General features: G+C 39.3%; 1 protein-coding gene across 3 annotated transcripts in view; it reads right to left on the minus strand.

Annotated features, from left to right (window-relative positions):
- Positions 1 to 19,233, minus strand: part of ZNF142 (zinc finger protein 142) — an 85,232-nt gene that overhangs the window by 57,305 nt on the left and 8,694 nt on the right. For all 3 annotated transcript variants that reach the window (XM_053698135.1, XM_053698136.1, XM_053698134.1), the window contains exons 3-4: positions 7,178 to 7,723; positions 1,022 to 1,834 (exon numbers count right to left, since the gene is read on the minus strand). In XM_053698135.1, the coding sequence (XP_053554110.1) occupies positions 1,022 to 1,834; positions 7,178 to 7,723 (1,359 nt within the window). The remainder of the gene's footprint in view (positions 1 to 1,021; positions 1,835 to 7,177; positions 7,724 to 19,233) is intronic.

Here is a 19,233-nt window from a genome sequence, read left to right on the forward strand (position 1 = left end):
TCAATAATCCCCCTCAGGAGCTATTAACCCTTGATTTCTAGATACAAAAAGAAGCCTCAGAGACCCTATGTTAAAGTTATCCCGAAAGGTTGTAGCCTCTCTCGGATAAACAGTTGAAATTATAATACATCCACGATGAAAGTAAAATGAAACTATCTTACCGGAATCTATGCCGTGGAACAGGAAAGCAGCCCTTCAAGTGTGGCAGATAGTAGCGTCGCCTCTGCCATGGACTTGAGAGAAAAAAGCAGGCAGCGAAACTCGTCAACACTGATTGCTTGTGGAGCTGTTAATATGAGTCGGGATGGTTTAGCAGAAAGACTCTCCCTGCATCTCCGGGCTCTAACTTTCATCCATGCTCTTACTAATAGGCTGACAGGACTACTTAAAACTCCAGTTCCATGCCGAAGAGTACTACCCTCCATAAGAGAATATCGAAAACTTCTGACATTTCTCTGCCAACCTCCTGGGACGAAAGGCAAAGAATGACTGGGGGATGAGGGAAGTGGGAGGAGTATTTAAGCCTTTGGCTGGGGTTTCTTTGCCTCCTCCTGGTGGCCAAGTTCTATTTTCCCAAAAGTAATGAATTCAGCTGTGGACTCTTTCCATTTATAAAGAAAATACTATTAAAAACAGGGGCACTTTCATTTATTAAAATTTACATTGAAGCATTTTTTTTTTTTTTTTTTAAATACTTACCAGACCGGCGAACCTCCGCCCGCAGATCCTCTGTATTTCCTGGCTTCCTCCAATCGTTGCGAGCACCCCAAGGCGTCCAGCTTGTGAGGCCACACAACGATTGGAGGAAGCCGGTTTCGTCATCGATATTTAAAGAAAAAAAAAAAGTCTTCAATGTAAATTTTAATGAATGAAAGTGCCACAGTTCTTAACAGTATTTTTAAAAAAAACTTTACATTCACTTTAAGTACAGGGCTGTTACTACAGACCTGTTCATTATTATCTAGTGTGTCTTTAAACTAATACAATATGACTGAATACAGACATATACAGCACATTTTACCTGTATGTAGCAACATATGACGTATCAGAACCCTCTTGTGTGCAGTGGCAAATTCACAGTCCTCACAGCGATGTATCTTCTCACTAGCATGCATTTTACTTAAATGATCTGAGAACTCCACTGGGTTAAAGCTTTTATACGGACAGAAGAGGCAGAACAGCTCCTCGGAACCTGGATGCCCACACTTCTTGTGCTTACGGAAGGCGTGCTTGTTGGAGCAGACAAAGTCACATTCCTGGCAGTGAAAGGCATAATGATTCTTACGGTGCTTTTCCATCTCCTCACGGTTTCTGAAGAGAAGAGAACAGGCATGGTATCGGCACTCTACAGCCCTGATTCCATGAGATTCCTTAAGATGCTTAAGAAATTCCTTGCGGTCTGATAAGGACTTGTTACATCCCTGATGAAAACAGGACAACATCTTCTGCTCTTCTCTGTGTCCTTTCAAATGTTCTTTAAGAGCTTGACTCAGTTTAAAAGTTTCCTGGCACACAGGGCATGAGTAAGTATCAGAGTATAAGTTAGACACACCCTCATGTATACTTGCCATGTGTCGATTGAGAGCATTCCTCTCCACAGAGCTGTACTCACAAAGTGGGCACTGGTGGGTCTTCTGACCAGACTCCCTCATCAAATGGATCTTTAACTTGCTGCGGCTGGTGAAGTATTTATCACAGTTTGGACACTGAAGGTTAGGGTCAGGAAAGTGCAAGTTGAGATGTTCAGCAAGGTGAGTCCGCTTTTTGAAGCAACGTTTGCACTCCGGGCACATATGGGTCTTGTACAAGTGCTCCTTGCCCATTTCTACTTTCCCTTAAATGAGAGTATTATTAACAGAAAACACCATTAAATACCAAGGAATTTAAACAGCAAGTCATGGTCCTAGTCTGAGCATTTAAAAACTAAAAAAACAAACAAACAATAAAACTGGCTGAAAAATTACTTAAATGGACAATAAAATAACGAAGGATAGCATTAAAAAAAAAAGTATGGTTTTCTTTTAAATTTATGCTCCTGTGCCTAGTAAAACTTCTTTTTGTTTGTATGCTTTCAGGTATGTCACTGCCAACCAACAAATACGTGGGAGTTGTCATCAGCCACAGAGAAATCTATCCCTAGGAATGAGTTACAATGGCCTTTGAAAACTTAAAAAGGGACATTAATGTCAAAATAACATTTTGATGATTCAGATTGAGCATGCAATTTTAAACAACTCTTCAATTTACTTTTATTCTCTATTTTGCTTAATTATTTTCATATCACATGTAGGGTCAGGAGTCCAGAGGCAGAATTGTGTTCACTTTCAGAAATGAGATTTTATTTTGTGAGATATTTACGTCTTTTTAAAATGAAATTCAATATTAAATTAGTCAGTTACACCAACACAATTGCAATGGAGATTAAAGCAATTTTTTAAGTCCATGATCCATTACTCATGTGAATTACCCTTCTCTACCACTAGGAGGAAGCAAAGAGTTCCAAACCCCAAGAGCTCTTTAACACCCCCTCCACCTCACACATACCTCAGTCCAAAGTATAGCCAAGCAAGCGAGGTAAGAAAAAGGAATAAGAACCAAAAAAAAAAAAAAAAAAAAAAAAAAAAAAGGAGCAGGGAAAAAAAGATGTGCTTGAGAAATAAAACTAACCACAGGAAAAAAAAAAAACACATAAGGTTGGGGTCTTGTGGACTCTCACTACCATGAAAGAAATGAATGTATCAGGTAAATATGAAATGATGTTCTGGGGTTGCTATGTTCCTTGTTCAGAAAAAGGAATTGCCTCGTATTTCAGTGCTGGACTGACCGTAATAGGCGGGATCAGACTGATATAATACAGGAAAGTTCTACACTGTGAAAAGTATTACTGGGCTAAAAGAAGCTGCACCCAGGTGGTAAATCAATGGTATTGAGCCGGTTGTTCGTTCCTGTGAGTGTGCTTCTCTCTGTGTTTGTGTATATATACAGTATATTAGGGCTGCACGATTAATCGAGGATGCGGTTTTAAACCGTGATTAATCGCTGAGGTTTTAAAACCGCAAGAGTACGCGATTTAAAAAAATAAATAAAAAAATAAAAAAAATCTTCAGATGTGTCTGTACTGCATTAATTTGTATGTGGTTTCTTGCAAACCAGCTCCATCTAGTGGTTGCTTTTAGCACACATTTGTAAAATGGCTGTTTCACTTTCACTTTCTGTTTGATCTCAGTAGCAGCCGATCAATCTAAAGAAGTCTAAAAGCAGAGCCCATGCAGGAGAGTGAAGAGGAAGGAAAGCCACTTACTTTTGAGTTTCATAATACATTATTAACTGGAAAGAACGTAACTAGGTATAAACATAGTTTAAATAATTATATTGGACAACCACTGTACTCTGAGGGGAAACAGGCCTCAACATAGAATGAAAACCCATTTCTCTAAAGATCACACGCACATCTTCATTCTTCAACCACCTTCAGTGGGGGCAAAATAAAGACTAAGGTATGTGTGAAGGGTTTTATAGAGCTCTTGGGGTTTGTGACCCTTTTTCTCCTTCATAGTGGTAGAAAAAGGTAATTCCCATGAGTAATGGATCGTTGACTCTCACCACCTGTATGAGAAATGATAATAGAAGTAAATTGGAAAGTTGTTTAAAATTGTATGCTATATCCAAATCATGAAAGAAAAATGTTGGGTTTTACATTCCTTAAAAAGGGATAGAAAGGTCAAAAATGAAATGTGCGTAATTTGAACTTGAAATATATATATATAAAAATTCAATATACTTCCATTAGCAAAAATGCTTCTAGTAAAAGTTATTACTGTTTTTCTGCAGCATTCACACATATCCTGTGAGCGCTGTGCACCAGTATTTGTACACCACACCTTCTCAGAGAGTCAACAGTGGCTTGTATGACACAATTTGGGCTAGATTACAAGTGGAGCTCAAATTAATCGCACTCCTGCAAACTGTTTGCTGGTGCGCGATAAATAACCAAACATTACAAGTGACTGATTATTGTTACCGCAAGCTCGGGGTAGCAAATAGCGCTTATAAAATTAACCGGAGATCAGATCCCTGGTTAAATTTTATAAATCATCCCCAAATGCCCCCAAAATACAGTGTAGTGTATTTTAATAAAATATAAAAATTGTAGCATTTTTACTTTTTAATAAAATAACTGCATTAGACAGTATTTTGGGGGAAGAATTGACAGGAGTGAAGTGTTAGTTAGAAAAAAAAAACGGCACTGAAAAGTGCCCTTTATAGTGCAGTATATATAATATCATATACGTATATATTTAATATTGCTACACTACTTACCCCCTTCGCTACGCTTAGGTTCTGTGCCGGCATCAGAACAAGGCTCCAATTGGAGGCTATGGAAGCACACTCTTGTGCTAGCGTGCGCTGGTATAACAGTGGAGAGCTGTCATGATCCCGCCTCTTGTGGGTGTATTATTCCAGCCAGCCTATAAAGACGCTCACTGTCACTCTTTGCTTGGTAACTTTCCCCTTCACTCTTAAGTGGAAACACTATGGCCATTTGATCCTATATAACCTTAATCAAGAAGTTGTAACTTACTTGATATTATTTAACTTTAATACTTATTCGTTGGTTGTTCGCATTATTGCCATTCCCCAGTCACTGTTATCCTGGAGTCTGTGTTTAGACTTTGCCTCTGCTGCGAGTATTCTGCTATCTAAAATCAGCTCCGTGATTGAGAACGTCTCTGCTGATGTTCTGACGTCATCAGCTACGGACGGACATCTCCTCTCACCTGGACGCATACAGCGGGACCCTCTTCCACATGCTGAACTTGTTACTATTCACTCGGACAGCCTGCACCAACAGGACCGTTTACTCTACTTGCCTACAGGCAGACATCAGACCTCCGCTCCACACGCTGCACATCAAAATTTTAACTTGAAGTGCCTGCAGGTAATTTCTAACCGGTTTTCCTAATTGACTCACAAGCTTCAGAAACCAGTTACTTTGTGCACATATAAAGTGAAGTTCTTAATTTCAAGCCTTAAGTTTATTCAGAATTCAGGTACCTATTTTTTTATTTTAAGTTGACAGATTCACTTGGGGTTGTGTTTGCAAACCGTTCACCTATTTACTGATAACATCTGTTAATCAGATTAATTACAGATTTCTGGATACCTGTGAATCAGTTTGTTCACAAGGTATAGACATCTGTTACATTTACAAATAATACTGTTCTTTAGAGTTTAGCAGCTGAGTTGTCCACACTTTGTTAAAATTGGTATTAACCCTTTCAGATACGTGACAAGCGCAAATAACGCTTTCAAAAAACCAATATTTAGAGCTCCACTTGTAATCTGGCCCATTATGTATTCAGAAGCAAAACACACCAGCGGCTGCACTCTAAAAAGGCGTGGTGTTTGAATGCTTGGGCCTTCACAGGATATGTGCGTACGCTGCAGAAAATCAGCAATACTTATTGGAAGTATTTTTGCTAATGTAAGTATACTGACATTTTTTTATATTTCAAATTGAAATTCACATTTCAATTTGAACCTTTCTATCCCTTTAAGTCCAAACATGGTAGCACCCATTACATTATAGAAACTCTGTGAAATTTAGAAAACAAACTAAATTACAGGAAAAGGGAACAACATCAAAATTTAAAAAAAAAATAAAAAAAATCAAAGTATCTTTTATAACTAAACATAAATTAAACATTTTATTACAACCCGATTACAACTATGTGAACATACATAGCAAGCATAGCAGCTCCCCATCAGGAAACCAGGCAGCCAATCAGTTGCACAACCCACCAATTATCTACCCTGTTCTGCTTGGGAGCTGTAAAAGTTTGCAACTAAAAAGGACTTCATTTTTGTGTGGCTTTGTGAGAGTTAGATGAATTTTTAAACACTAAATACATTTCCCTCTGATTATGGATGCCGAAATTTTAGAACCTTTGTTTCATTGCAGAAATCTGAAGGAGAGTTGCTGCACATGTGCAAACACATCTGCACTTGAATGAAGTAAAAGCTAGCTTTCAACATGGTGGCACCCATGACTACATTAGCTACAAAAAAAAAAAAATATTTTAAAGGATTGTGAATGACCTCATGATTAGACATGGTCAGTAATCTAAAGATTATTTTATTGTTTCCTTGGCAGTAAATCATACCAACAAAATAATGTTCTACCATTTTAATGAATAAACTGAAAAATACATTTGATTAGGGCTGCAATTAAAGGGGACAGTCTACTCTAGAATGTAGATTGTTTAAAAAGATAGCTAATCCCTTTATTACCCATTCCCCAGTTTTTGCATAACCAACACGGTTATATTAAAAGAATAGTCTAGTCAAAATTAAACTTTCATGATTCAGATAGAGCATGCAATTTTAAGCAACTTTCTAATTAACTCCTATTACCATTTTTTCGTTCTCTTGGTATCGCTATTTGAAAAAGCAATAATGTAAGCTTAGGAGCTGGCCCATTTTTGTTTCAGCACCTAGGTATTGCTTGCTGATTGGTGTATAAATTTAGACACCAATCAGCAAGCGCTACCCAGGGCGTTTATATTCTTGATTTTTCAAATAAAGATACCAAGAGAACAAAGACAATTTGATAATAGGAGTAAACTAGAAAGTTGCTTAAAATTGCCTGCTCTATCAGAATCATGAAAGTTTAATTTTGACTAGACTATCCCTTTAATATACTTTTTACCTCCATGATTACCTTGTATGTAAGCTTCTGCAGGCTGCCCGCTTATTTCAGTTCTTTTGACAGACTTGCATTTAAGCCAATCAGTGCAGACTCATAAATAACTCCACGGGAGTGAGCCCAATGTTATCTATATGGTACACATGAACTAGTGATGTCTAGCTTAAAAAAAAAAACTATCAGAATGCACTGAGATAAGATGCAACCTTCAAGGGCTTAAAATTTAACATATGAGCCTACCTAGGTTTAGATTTCAACAAAGCAAATTTGATGATAAGAGTAAATTGGAAAGTTTAAAATTGCATGCCATATCTGAATCATGAACGTTTAAACTTTTACTAAACTGTTCCTTTAAACCTGTATAAGAAACGTATAGGGCTGATACTGCTATGTCATCCGAATTGTTCTAACAAGGGATATATTAATTGGTATGGGTATAACAGCATGTATATTGTTTATGGAAACACTTGCCTGGCGGCTGCTGGCTCTCAGTTGCTTCCTCTCTAGCAGATTCACTTCTAGGCTGTTTGGATTCAAGGGCCTCTGTAGTTGATCGCTCTTCCTCAGAATGATCCTTCTTATGTTGACTGAACTGCTTAGTATTGGAGCTAACAAAATCACAGCGATTACAATGAAAAGGAAAGTGGCTGCGGAAGTGTACAGACATCTCGTTCTGACTCGCAAACAGTAAACGACAAGCACGCTGCGAACAAGCCACTGGCGTCACACTGTGTGTTCTTTTCAAGTGAGCTTGGAATTGCTTGCGGTCCTGTGACATAAAGGAACAGCCACTTTCCCAGCAGATAAATTCCTGATTATTGGGCCCATGATTTTTAAAATGTTCCTTTAATTCACTTGGTGACCTGTATTCATTATGGCAGATAGGGCAGGCAATGCTGTTTTCATCTTCCTGACAGGTTGTAGCTGACGCACTCATGCTGCAGTGCTGAGAATTGCTGTGCGTTTCCCGAGTCTTTCTATCATGAAGCAACAGGCAGGGTTCATTGGCAGAAATGGCTGAGGAGGGATAAAGCAAAATGTGAAGACTAGTACAGACAATAGTCATTGGTTTTGGTCAAAAATATAAAAACAGAATAAAGATAACGCTACCGTTATTATGAGAGGAATAAAGTAACAGAAAATGGTTTTATTCAGTACAGAAATACCCCCTTTACTATGCAATAAAAAAAATCTTTAATATCATGAGTTTTCTGAATATCTGTAATTCTTAAACTTATTACTATATTGGGTAAACATGTTCCTGATATTTGCATGCAGTATGACATTGACCTAATTTAGCTTTCAGTACTTCACGTCTCTCATTAAAGGAATATAAAACACATTTGTATGTATATGTGTAGTAAATATCAACAATTAAAAAACACTACAAAATATCTGCATTTAAACTGTCATTTTGTTAGAAAAAATGTACAGTGTTTTGCAACCCAGGAACAACCCCTTTCAAACAGCTATTACAGTACATTAAAAAGGGACACTCAAGTCAATTCATGATTCAGATAGAGCAGCAATTTTTAACAACTTTCCAGTTTACTTTCATTAACAAAATGATCAGTCTTTTTATGTTTACACTGAGCTCCTACTGAGTATGCCCAATTAGACAAAAAATATACATATATTTGTGATTGGTTAAAGACTTTGACATGATACAGAGGGAGTGGAAATAGACATAACAAATTTGTCAAAAAAAAAAAAATCTACTACTCATTTGAAGTTTAGACTAAGGCCTATTACGTTGTCTTTTTATCATTCTTTTGTTGATTATGCAAATCTACGGCATTTAATGTTCCTTTAAAACACCAATAATGTTCTTTAAATTACCAGCTGTAATTTAACTGTAGCAACAAAATACCTTTGATTTAAATATTCAAAATATAGAGCAGCCATATATACATTACCACATAACCAAATGAGTGTTCCGCTTCCAGAATTTCTTGTGGGTCATCTAAGAAGGATTTATCCACTATGCGCAAAGGTACAGGCCTCAAAATGTTATCTTCCTTTGTTCAAGAAAGTGTCCAAAAATGGCAGAGAATATACTTGGCACCAAAACCTGTGTATGTTTCTCTCCAAAAGTTATGCTTCTTTGAGTCTGTGTCCTTGTCTACTGTGTGTGGGTCTTTAGTCAAAATAAAGAATCCCTCCTCATTTTATTTAATCATTCCCACAAGAATTGGATAGGCCCTTACAAATGCTTGTCCCTGATTCGTCCTTGGATCTGTACATATTATTGATTATTTGGGAAACGCCTCCCTGATTCTAAATACCTTTTGGCTGTGATACCATTTTTGAACTATAGGTGGCAGCAGACAACCAGAAATGCAGTTTTACCATCAAATATTGCTGCAGTTAAAATATCTAAAAGAAAATGTTTATCAAAATACACTATTCCTTGATATTAATAAACCTGTCTGGTCACATATTTGTCCCATCTAATATAATCTAGCATGCATTCATACATACCAGACATGAGTATACTTCAATCCTATAATATTTTAGAAAATGCCTTTAAAAGTTGCATTTGGTTATTATCCCATATTAATACAAATACAGCACATTTCACATTCAATACATCTCTTGACAGTATCATTTTGAGTGCATGAAAAAACACAAATTTATATATAAATTTATATATAATTTCTGGGACAATTTACTGTTTTCTCCTCGGTCTGAAATTAAAGAAATAATGTTGTTATTCTGAAGTAAGTTGGTTAAACACTTAAAATATACAGTTATATATTCACTTTAGATTTAAAGGTATTTATGCGTTAGACACATCTCCCAGGTTTATATATATATATATATATATATGAGTATTTTAAATAGATTTGAAAATTATAGACAAATCATTTATATGACTTTTTAAGTATATATTCTGCTATTTTAAATCTAAGTTTTCACCACGTCTGGTAAACAGGAGATCCTGCGTGTCTAACTTAGCAGGGGATAATCAACTCTTGCATGCAAAGTGGTTCTCCCTGATGAAAAACCTGTTTCTTTTGCATATAGTTAGGCCTCAAAGAGTTCAGTCCCAGAGCCAGCGACTGTATATCTCCACATGGGGTCATTAATTTTATTACCCATCTTGGGCAGGATACCCATATATGGACATACACATCTGAGGGCTCCATAATGCTAATTTTTACTTTGAAGTTGCTCATTGGTCTTATCTATACAAAAGTCTAAATCCTTTGTTCTTGACTTGTCTTACGCATGAGAAGGCAGGGGCTACAGTGAGACCAATTCGTATCAAACTAGATATTAGCAAAAAATGAAATATAAGATTATGTGATACATCTGTAGTTTATTTAAAGGGACACTGAACCCAAATTTTTTCTTTCGTGGTTCAGATAGAGCATGCAATTTTAAGTAACTTTCTAATTTACTCATATTATTTTGGTTCAGCACTTGTTATTGGTCAGTTAAATCAATCCACAAATCAGCAAGAACAACCCAGGTTGTTCACCAAAAATGGGCCGGCATCTAAACTTACATTCTTGGTTTTCAATTACAGACACCAAGAGAATGAAGACAATTTGATAATCGGAGTAAATTAGAAAGTTGCTTAAAATTGCATGCTCGGTCTGAATCATGAAAGAAGAAATTTGGGTTCAGTGTCCCTTTAATGCTATTTCACAGGTACCATGACAGCATAAACCAACAACTCTCAGAATTAAATTTCAGGAAAGGAGGGGATACATTCTAAAAGTATAATCAGTCATGCAAAAAAAACCCATAATTTAAGTAAGAACTTACCTGATAAATTCATTTCTTTCATATTAGCAAGAGTCCATGAGCTAGTGACGTATGGGATATACATTCCTACCAGGAGGGGCAAAGTTTCCTAAACCTTAAAATGCCTATAAATACACCCCTCACCACACCCACAATTCAGTTTAACGAATAGCCAAGAAGTGGGGAGATAAAAAAGGAGCGAAAGCATAAAAAAAATAAGGAATTGGAATAATTGTGCTTTATACAAAAAAATCATAACCACCACAAAAAAGGGTGGGTCTCATGGACTCTTGCTAATATGAAAGAAATGAATTTATCAGGTAAGTTCTTACATAAATTATGTTTTCTTTCATGTAATTAGCAAGAGTCCATGAGCTAGTGACGTATGGGATAGCAGATACCCAAGATGTGGAACTTCCACGCAAGAGTCAGTAGAGAGGGAGGGATAAAATAAAGACAGCCAATTCCACTGAAAAAATAATCCACAACCCAAATCAAAAAGTTTTAATCTTTATAATGAAAAAAACTGAAATTATAAGCAGACGAATCAAACAGAAACAGCTGCCTGAAGTACTTTTCTACCAAAAACTGCTTCAGAAGAAGAAAACACATCAAAATGGTAGAATTTTGTAAAAGTATGCAAAGAAGACCAAGTCGCTGCTTTGCAAATCTGATCAACAGAAGCTTCATTCCTAAAAGCCCAGGAAGTAGAAACTGACCTAGTAGAATGAGCCGTAATCCTTTGAGGCGGGGACTTACCCGACTCCACATAAGCATGATGAATCAAAGACTTTAACCAAGATGCCAAAAAAATGGCGGAAGCCTTCTGACCTTTCCTGGAACCAGAAAAGATAACAAATAGACTGGAAGTCTTCCTAAAATCTTTAGTAGCTTCAATATAGTATTTCAAAGCTCTCACGACATCCAAAGAATGTAACGATCTTTCCTTAGAATTCTTAGGATTAGGACACAATGAAGGAACAACAATTTCTCTACTAATGTTAGAATTCACAACCTTAGGTAAAAATTGAAAAGAAGTCCGTAACACCGCCTTATCCTGATGAAAAATCTGAAAAGGAGATTCACAAGAAAGAGCAGATAACTCAGAAACTCTTCTAGCAGAAGAGATAGCCAAAAGGAACAATACTTTCCAGGAAAGTAATTTAATGTCCAGAGAATGCATAGGCTCAAACGGAGGAGCCTGCAAAGCTTTCAAAACCAAATTAAGACTCCAAGGAGGAGAGATCGACTTAATGACAGGTTTGATACGAGACAAAGCCTGTACAAAACAATGAATATCAGGAAGATTAGCAATCTTTCTGTGAAAAAGAACAGAAAGAGCAGAGATTTGTCCCTTCAAAGAACTTGCAGACAAACCTTTATCCAAACCATCCTGAAGAAATTGTAAAATTCTAGGAATTCTGAAAGAATGCCAGGAGAATTTATGAGAAGAACACCAAGAGATGTAAGTCTTCCAAACTCGATAATAAATCTTTCTAGAGACAGATTTACGAGCCTGTAACATAGTGTTAATCTGAGAAACCTCTATGACTGAAGATCAAGCGTTCAATCTCCATTCCTTCAAATTTAATGATTTGAGATCCTGATGGAAAAACGGGCCTTGAGATAGAAGGTCTGGTCTTAATGGAAGTGTCCAAGGATGGCAACTGGCCATCCGAATGAGATCCGCAAACCAAAACCTGTGTGGCCATGCTGGAGCCACCAGCAGTACGAATGAACGTTCCAATAGAATTTTGGAGATTACTTTTGGAAGAAGAACTAGAGGCGGAAAGATATAAGCAGGATGATAATTCCAAGGAAGTGACAACGCATCCACTGCTTCCGCCTGAGGATCCCGGGATCTGGACAGATACCTGGGAAGTTTCTTGTTCAGATGAGAGGCCATCAGATCTATTTCTGGAAGACCCCAGATTCGAACAATCTGAATAAAAACCTCTGGATGAAGAGACCATTCGCCCGGATGTAACGTCTTGCGACTGAGATAATCCGCTTCACAATTGTCTACACCTGGGATGTGAACCGCAGAAATTTTGCCCCTCCTGGTAGGAATGTATATCCCATACGTCACTAGCTCATGGACTCTTGCTAATTACATGAAAGAAAAAAAAATTATATTGTCTTTGAAATCTACACACAGTGCTTGACAAATGTGTTTAAGAATTAGGAGCCAGTAAGATAATTTCGGAGCCAGGTATATTTTAAGGAGCCAGACCATTGGATTTGTATATAGACATATGGAGAATAACCCAAAAAGATAGGAGCCAGGGGTAAAATTCTAGGAGCCAGTGGCTACCAGGCTCCTGGGTTTGTCGAGCCCTGTTAATTAACTCTCCAACTGTCCTTAATTCAAAATTTCTTCATATAAAATATTTCACTAATTCAAGTGGGGAACTCACATTGTAAATATTGCATAAAAATAACTTGTTATTTGGCAACTTTGCATGTAAATATTTAGGCTACAATTTTACCCGGGCGCAAATGTACAAAAAGGAGGAGGAGTTTTTAGGTAGATAAAGTATCATGACCTCTACAACCTATCACAACTCAGCCAGAAGAAGCCAGCTTACCCACGGGTGAAACGCGCATAGCTGTTTGCTTTGGATAGTCAGAGGGGTTACAGCTGTCCATCTCCAGACTAATCTTGGAGCTCCAAGGAGAAAATTACCCGATCCGATATTAAACCTGAAACTTGATCAAAGGCGATCCACGGACTTTACGCAGCCCTAAGCAATTTCTTGTGAGAGTTGCCCCTAACACATACTTAAGCCAACATCTGAACTTGAAGTAAATAAACCTCTATCCTGCACACCCAGTTTCTCTCCAGGATCACTGAACTTGGATATTACAATTTTCAATTCACGGATCTTTGCGCCTAATGAATGGGTTTAATCATGGCGTGTTCTCGCCCCACATTATATTTATGAACTAACGTTCTAGGTTGAAAACCGAACTGTGACCCCACATTTAGAGGCTATTTAGGGTATATTAACATATAGGATCATCCTCTTATATATGATCCTTATCTATTGGGACTCCAAAAACCATTTATATGTTGCCATTTAATGTATTATTTTTTTTAGTCTAAATTTATTTTCTTTATACCCCTATGTTGGTTAAGAATAGCTAATTTGTTCTTTTTTCACACACACACGTATATAGCGGTGACAAAGGTCCGAAACGTTGACTGACTGAATTGATGAACTATCAATACATTTTGTGTTAACTAAGTCCTGTGAGTGCCTCTTCTTTTCATGAAAGTTTCTGCCTATCTACCATAGAGTGCACCCAGGCAACACAACCTACAGTGAGTGTGTATATATATATATATATATATATATATATATATATATACACACATACACACACACACACACACACACACACACATCCATAAAGGGTCAGCACACAAGTTTTTTTTGTGTGAAACAGTTAACCAGAGCTCCAAGGATGCGGTAATCATTCTAGCGTAAATCACTATTGTGCTCAAGTGATCGCAATTATTTTCAGCTCGTGATACAAGCGGTAAGCCCGACGACCGCATACACCTGCGATAAACACCTTATCTTTGAGCTCCACTCGTAATCTGGCCCAATATCATTGAAATAACCGACTGTGCATATGCTGCACAATTATAGTGAAAAATATTGTGCCTTTAACCCTTTGAGTGCTAACGACGGCTCTGAACCGTCGCAGAGTTTCCAACTCTGGTGCTAGAGACGGCTCAGAGCCATCGCTAGCACTCTCCCACCTTGAGGGAGATCTGGGGTCTTCGCCCCCGACGATCGTGCCTGTATAGTGACAGGCATCGCCGGGGGTTCATGTTTTGCGTGGTGACGTCACTGCGCAACTTTATTAACAAAATGACAATGTTAAGTATAGGAAAAGGGGGCATGCTGCTTAGAAGCCTGTATCTCAGGCATCTAAGCAGCTACAGACCCCCAAGGCCCACTGTTGGAAAGGTAATCGCATAACCTTTCTAACAGTGTAAGTCTTGAAAAAAAAGAAAAAAAAAAAAAAAAAATTAAAACAGCTTAGCACCCAGGTGGGAAAGTGCTTAGCACTCACAGGGTTAAGAAACTATTTTACTTATGTATTTCTTAAAGAACCAGAATTGCATAATCAACAAATGCATTATAAAGAGACAATGTAATATAATTTCCTCTGAGCAGCAGAATTTTTTTTCTGTCTAATTTCAAAACCCTTTCATCATGTGACAGCCATCAACAAATCAGACTATACAGTGTATATTCAAAGATAAAAAAAACGAAAAAAAAAAACACAATTTTATTTAAATTAATTGCGTGCTCTATATGAATCATGAAAAATATAATTTATGCTTACCTGATAAATTCATTTCTCCTGTAGTGTAGTCAGTCCACAGGTCATCCATTACTTATGGGATTATAACTCCTCCCTAACAGGAAGTGCAAGAGGATCACCCAAGCAGAGCTGCTATATAGCTCCTCCCCTCTACGTCATATCCAGTCATTCGACCGAAACCATACGAGAAAGGAGAAACTATAGGGTGCAGTGGTGACTGGAGTTTAATTAAAATTTAGACCTGCCGTAAAAAACAGGGCGGGCCGTGGACTGACTACACTACAGGAGAAATGAATTTATCAGGTAAGCATAAATTATATTTTCTCCTGTTAAGTGTAGTCAGTCCACGGGTCATCCATTACTTATGGGATACCAATACCAAAGCTAAAAGTACACGGATGACGGGAGGGACAGGCAGGATCTTTACACGGAAGGAACCACTGCCTGTAGAACCTGTCTCCCAAAAACAGCCTCCGAAGAAGCAAAAGTGTCAAATTTGTAAAATTTTGAAAAAGTGTGAAGTGAAGACCAAGTTGCAGCCTTGCAAATCTGTTCAACAGAGGCCTCATTCTTAAAGGCCCAAGTGGAAGCCACAGCTCTAGTAGAATGAGCTGTAATCCTTTCAGGAGGCTGCTGTCCAGCAGTTTCATAGGTTAAACGTATTATGCTACGAAGCCAAAAAGAGAGAGAGGTAGCCGAAGCTTTTTGACCTCTCCTCTGTCCAGAATAAACGACAAACAGGGAAGAAGTTTGACGAAAATCTTTAGTTGCCTGCAAATAAAATTTCAGGGCACGGACGACGTCCAGATTGTGCAAAAGTCGTTCCTTCTTTGAAGAAGGGTTAGGGCACAATGATGGAACAACAATCTCTTGATTGATATTCTTGTTAGTGACTACCTTAGGTAAGAACCCAGGTTTAGTACGCAGAACTACCTTGTCTGAATGAAAAATCAGATAAGGAGAATCACAATGTAAGGCCGATAACTCAGAGACTCTTCGAGCCGAGGAAATAGCCATTAAAAACAGAACTTTCCAAGATAACAGCTTGATATCGATGGAATGAAGGGGTTCAAACGGAACACCTTGCAGAACCTTAAGAACTAAGTTTAAGCTCCACGGCGGAGCAACAGTCTTAAACACAGGCTTAATCCTAGCCAAAGCCTGACAAAAAGCCTGAACGTCTGGAACTTCTGCCATACGTTTGTGTAAAAGGATAGACAGAGCTGAAATCTGTCCCTTTAACGAACTAGCAGATATACCCTTTTCTAAACCCTCTTGTAGAAAAGACAATATCCTAGGAATCCTAACCTTACTCCATGAGTAACTCTTGGATTCGCACCAATATAAGTATTTACGCCATATTTTATGGTAAATTTTCCTGGTAACAGGTTTCCTAGCCTGTATTAAGGTATCAATCACTGACTCCGAGAATCCACGCATTGATAGAATCAAGCGTTCAATCTCCATGCAGTCAGCCTCAGAGAAATTAGATTTGGATGTTTGAAAGGACCCTGAATCAGAAGGTCCTGTCTCAGAGGCAGAGACCATGGTGGACAGGACGACATGTCCACTAGATCTGCATACCAGGTCCTGCGTGGCCACACAGGCGCTATTAGAATCACCGATGCTCTCTCCTGTTTGATCCTGGCAATCAATCGAGGAAGCATCGGGAAAGGTGGAAACACATAAGCCATGTTGAAGACCCAAGGTGCTGTCAGAGCATCTATCAGCACCGCTCCCGGGTCCCTGGACCTGGATCCGTAACAAGGAAGCTTTGCGTTCTGGCGAGACGCCATGAGATCCAGATCTGGTTTGCCCCAATGATGAAGCAGTTGGGCAAACACCTCCGGATGAAGTTCCCACTCCCCCGGATGAAAGGTCTGGCGACTTAGAAAATCCGCCTCCCAGTTCTCCACGCCTGGGATGTGGATCGCTGACAGGTGGCAAGAGTGAGACTCTGCCCAGCGAATTATCTTTGAGACTTCCATCATCGCTAGGGAACTCCTTGTTCCTCCTTGATGGTTGATGTAAGCCACAGTCGTGATGTTGTCCGACTGAAACCTGATGAACCTCAGAGTTGCTAACTGAGGCCAAGCCAGAAGAGCATTGAAAATTGCTCTTAATTCCAGAATGTTTATTGGAAGGAGCCTCTCCTCCTGAGTCCATGATCCCTGAGCCTTCAGGGAATTCCAGACTGCGCCCCAACCTAGAAGGCTGGCGTCTGTTGTTACAATCGTCCAATCTGGCCTGCGGAAGGGCATCCCCTTGGACAGATGTGGCCGAGAAAGCCACCATAGAAGAGAATCTCTGGTCTCTGGATCCAGATTTAGCAGAGGGGACAAATCTGAGTAATCCCCATTCCACTGACTTAGCATGCACAATTGCAGCGGTCTGAGATGCAGGCGCGCAAATGGTACTATGTCCATTGCCGCTACCATTAAGCCGATTACCTCCATGCACTGAGCCACTGACGGATGTTGAATGGAATGAAGGACACGGCAAGCATTTAGAAGTTTTGATAACCTGTCCTCCGTCAGGTAAATTTTCATTTCTACAGAATCTATAAGAGTCCCTAGAAAGGGAACTCTTGTGAGTGGCAATAGAGAACTCTTTTCTACGTTCACCTTCCACCCATGCGACCTTAGAAATGCCAGAACTAACTCTGTATGAGACTTGGCAGTTTGGAAACTTGACGCTTGTATCAGAATGTCGTCTAGGTACGGAGCTACCGCTATGCCTCGCGGTCTTAGTACCGCCAGAAGAGAGCCCAGAACCTTTGTAAAGATTCTTGGAGCCATAGCTAACCCGAAGGGAAGAGCTACAAACTGGTAATGCCTGTTTAGGAAGGCAAATCTTAGATACCGGTAATGATCCTTGTGAATCGGTATGTGAAGGTAGGCATCCTTTAAATCCACTGTGGTCATGTACTGACCCTCTTGGATCATGGGTAAGATGGTTCGAATAGTTTCCATTTTGAACGATGGAACTCTTAGGAATTTGTTTAGGATCTTTAAGTCCAAGATTGGTCTGAAGGTTCCCTCTTTTTTGGGAACCACAAACAGATTTGAATAGAATCCTTGCCCGTGTTCCGACCGCGGAACTGGGTGGATCACTCCCATTAGTAAGAGGTCTTGTACACAGCGTAGAAACGCCTCTTTCTTTATCTGGTTTGCTGATAACCTTGAAAGATGAAATCTCCCTTGTGGAGGAGAAGCTTTGAAGTCCAGAAGATATCCCTGAGATATGATTTCCAACGCCCAGGGATCCTGGACATCTCTTGCCCAAGCCTGGGCAAAGAGAGAAAGTCTGCCCCCCACTATATCCGTTTCCGGATCGGGGGCCCTCACTTCATGCTGTCTTAGGGGCAGCAGCAGGTTTTCTGGCCTGCTTGCCCTTGTTCCAGGACTGGCTAGGTTTCCAGCCCTGTCTGTAGCGAGCAACAGTTCCTTCCTGTTGATGCTGCTCCTGCCTTGAAAGTTACGAAAGGCACGAAAATTAGACTGTTTAGCCTTTGGTTTGGCCCTGTCTTAAGGCAGGGCATGGCCCTTACCTCCAGTAATGTCAGCGATAATTTCTTTCAAGCCGGGCCCGAATAATGTCTGCCCTTTGAAAGGAATATTAAGCAATTTAGATTTAGAAGTCACATCAGCTGACCAGGATTTAAGCCACAGCGCTCTGCGCGCTTGAATGGCGAATCCGGAGTTCTTAGCCGTAAGTTTGGTTAAGTGTACTACGGCATCAGAAATAAATGAATTAGCTAGCTTAAGGGCTTTAAGCTTGTTCATAATCTCATCCAATGGAGCTGTGCTAAGGGTCTCTTCCAGAGACTCAAACCAGAATGCCGCCGCAGCAGTGACAGGCGCGATGCATGCAAGGGGTTGTAATATAAAACCTTGCTGAACCAACATTTTCTTAAGGTAACCCTCTAACTTTTTATCCATTGGATCTGAAAAAGCACAGCTATCCTCCACCGGGATAGTGGTGCGCTTAGCCAGAGTAGAAACTGCTCCCTCCACCTTAGGGACCGTCTGCCATAGGTCCCGTGTGGTGGTGTCTATTGGAAACATTTTTCTAAATATAGGAGGGGGTGAAAAGGGCACACCGGGTCTATCCCACTCCTTGTTAACAATTTCTGTAAGCCTTTTAGGTACAGGAAAAACGTCAGTACACGCCGGTACCGCAAAATATTTATCTAGCCTACATACTTTCTCTGGAATTGCAACCGTGTTACAATCATTCAGAGCCGCTAATACCTCCCCTAGTAATACACAGAGGTTCTCAAGCTTAAATTTAAAATTTGAAATCTCTGAATCCAGTTTACTTGGATCAGATCCGTCACCCACAGAATGAAGCTCTCCGTTCTCATGTTCTGCAAATTGTGACGCAGTATCAGACATGGCTCTACTATTATCAGCGCACTCTGTTCTTACCCC

The sequence above is a fragment of the Bombina bombina genome, chromosome 1 (genome assembly GCF_027579735.1).
Source record: "Bombina bombina isolate aBomBom1 chromosome 1, aBomBom1.pri, whole genome shotgun sequence".
Lineage (NCBI taxonomy): Eukaryota > Metazoa > Chordata > Amphibia > Anura > Bombinatoridae > Bombina > Bombina bombina.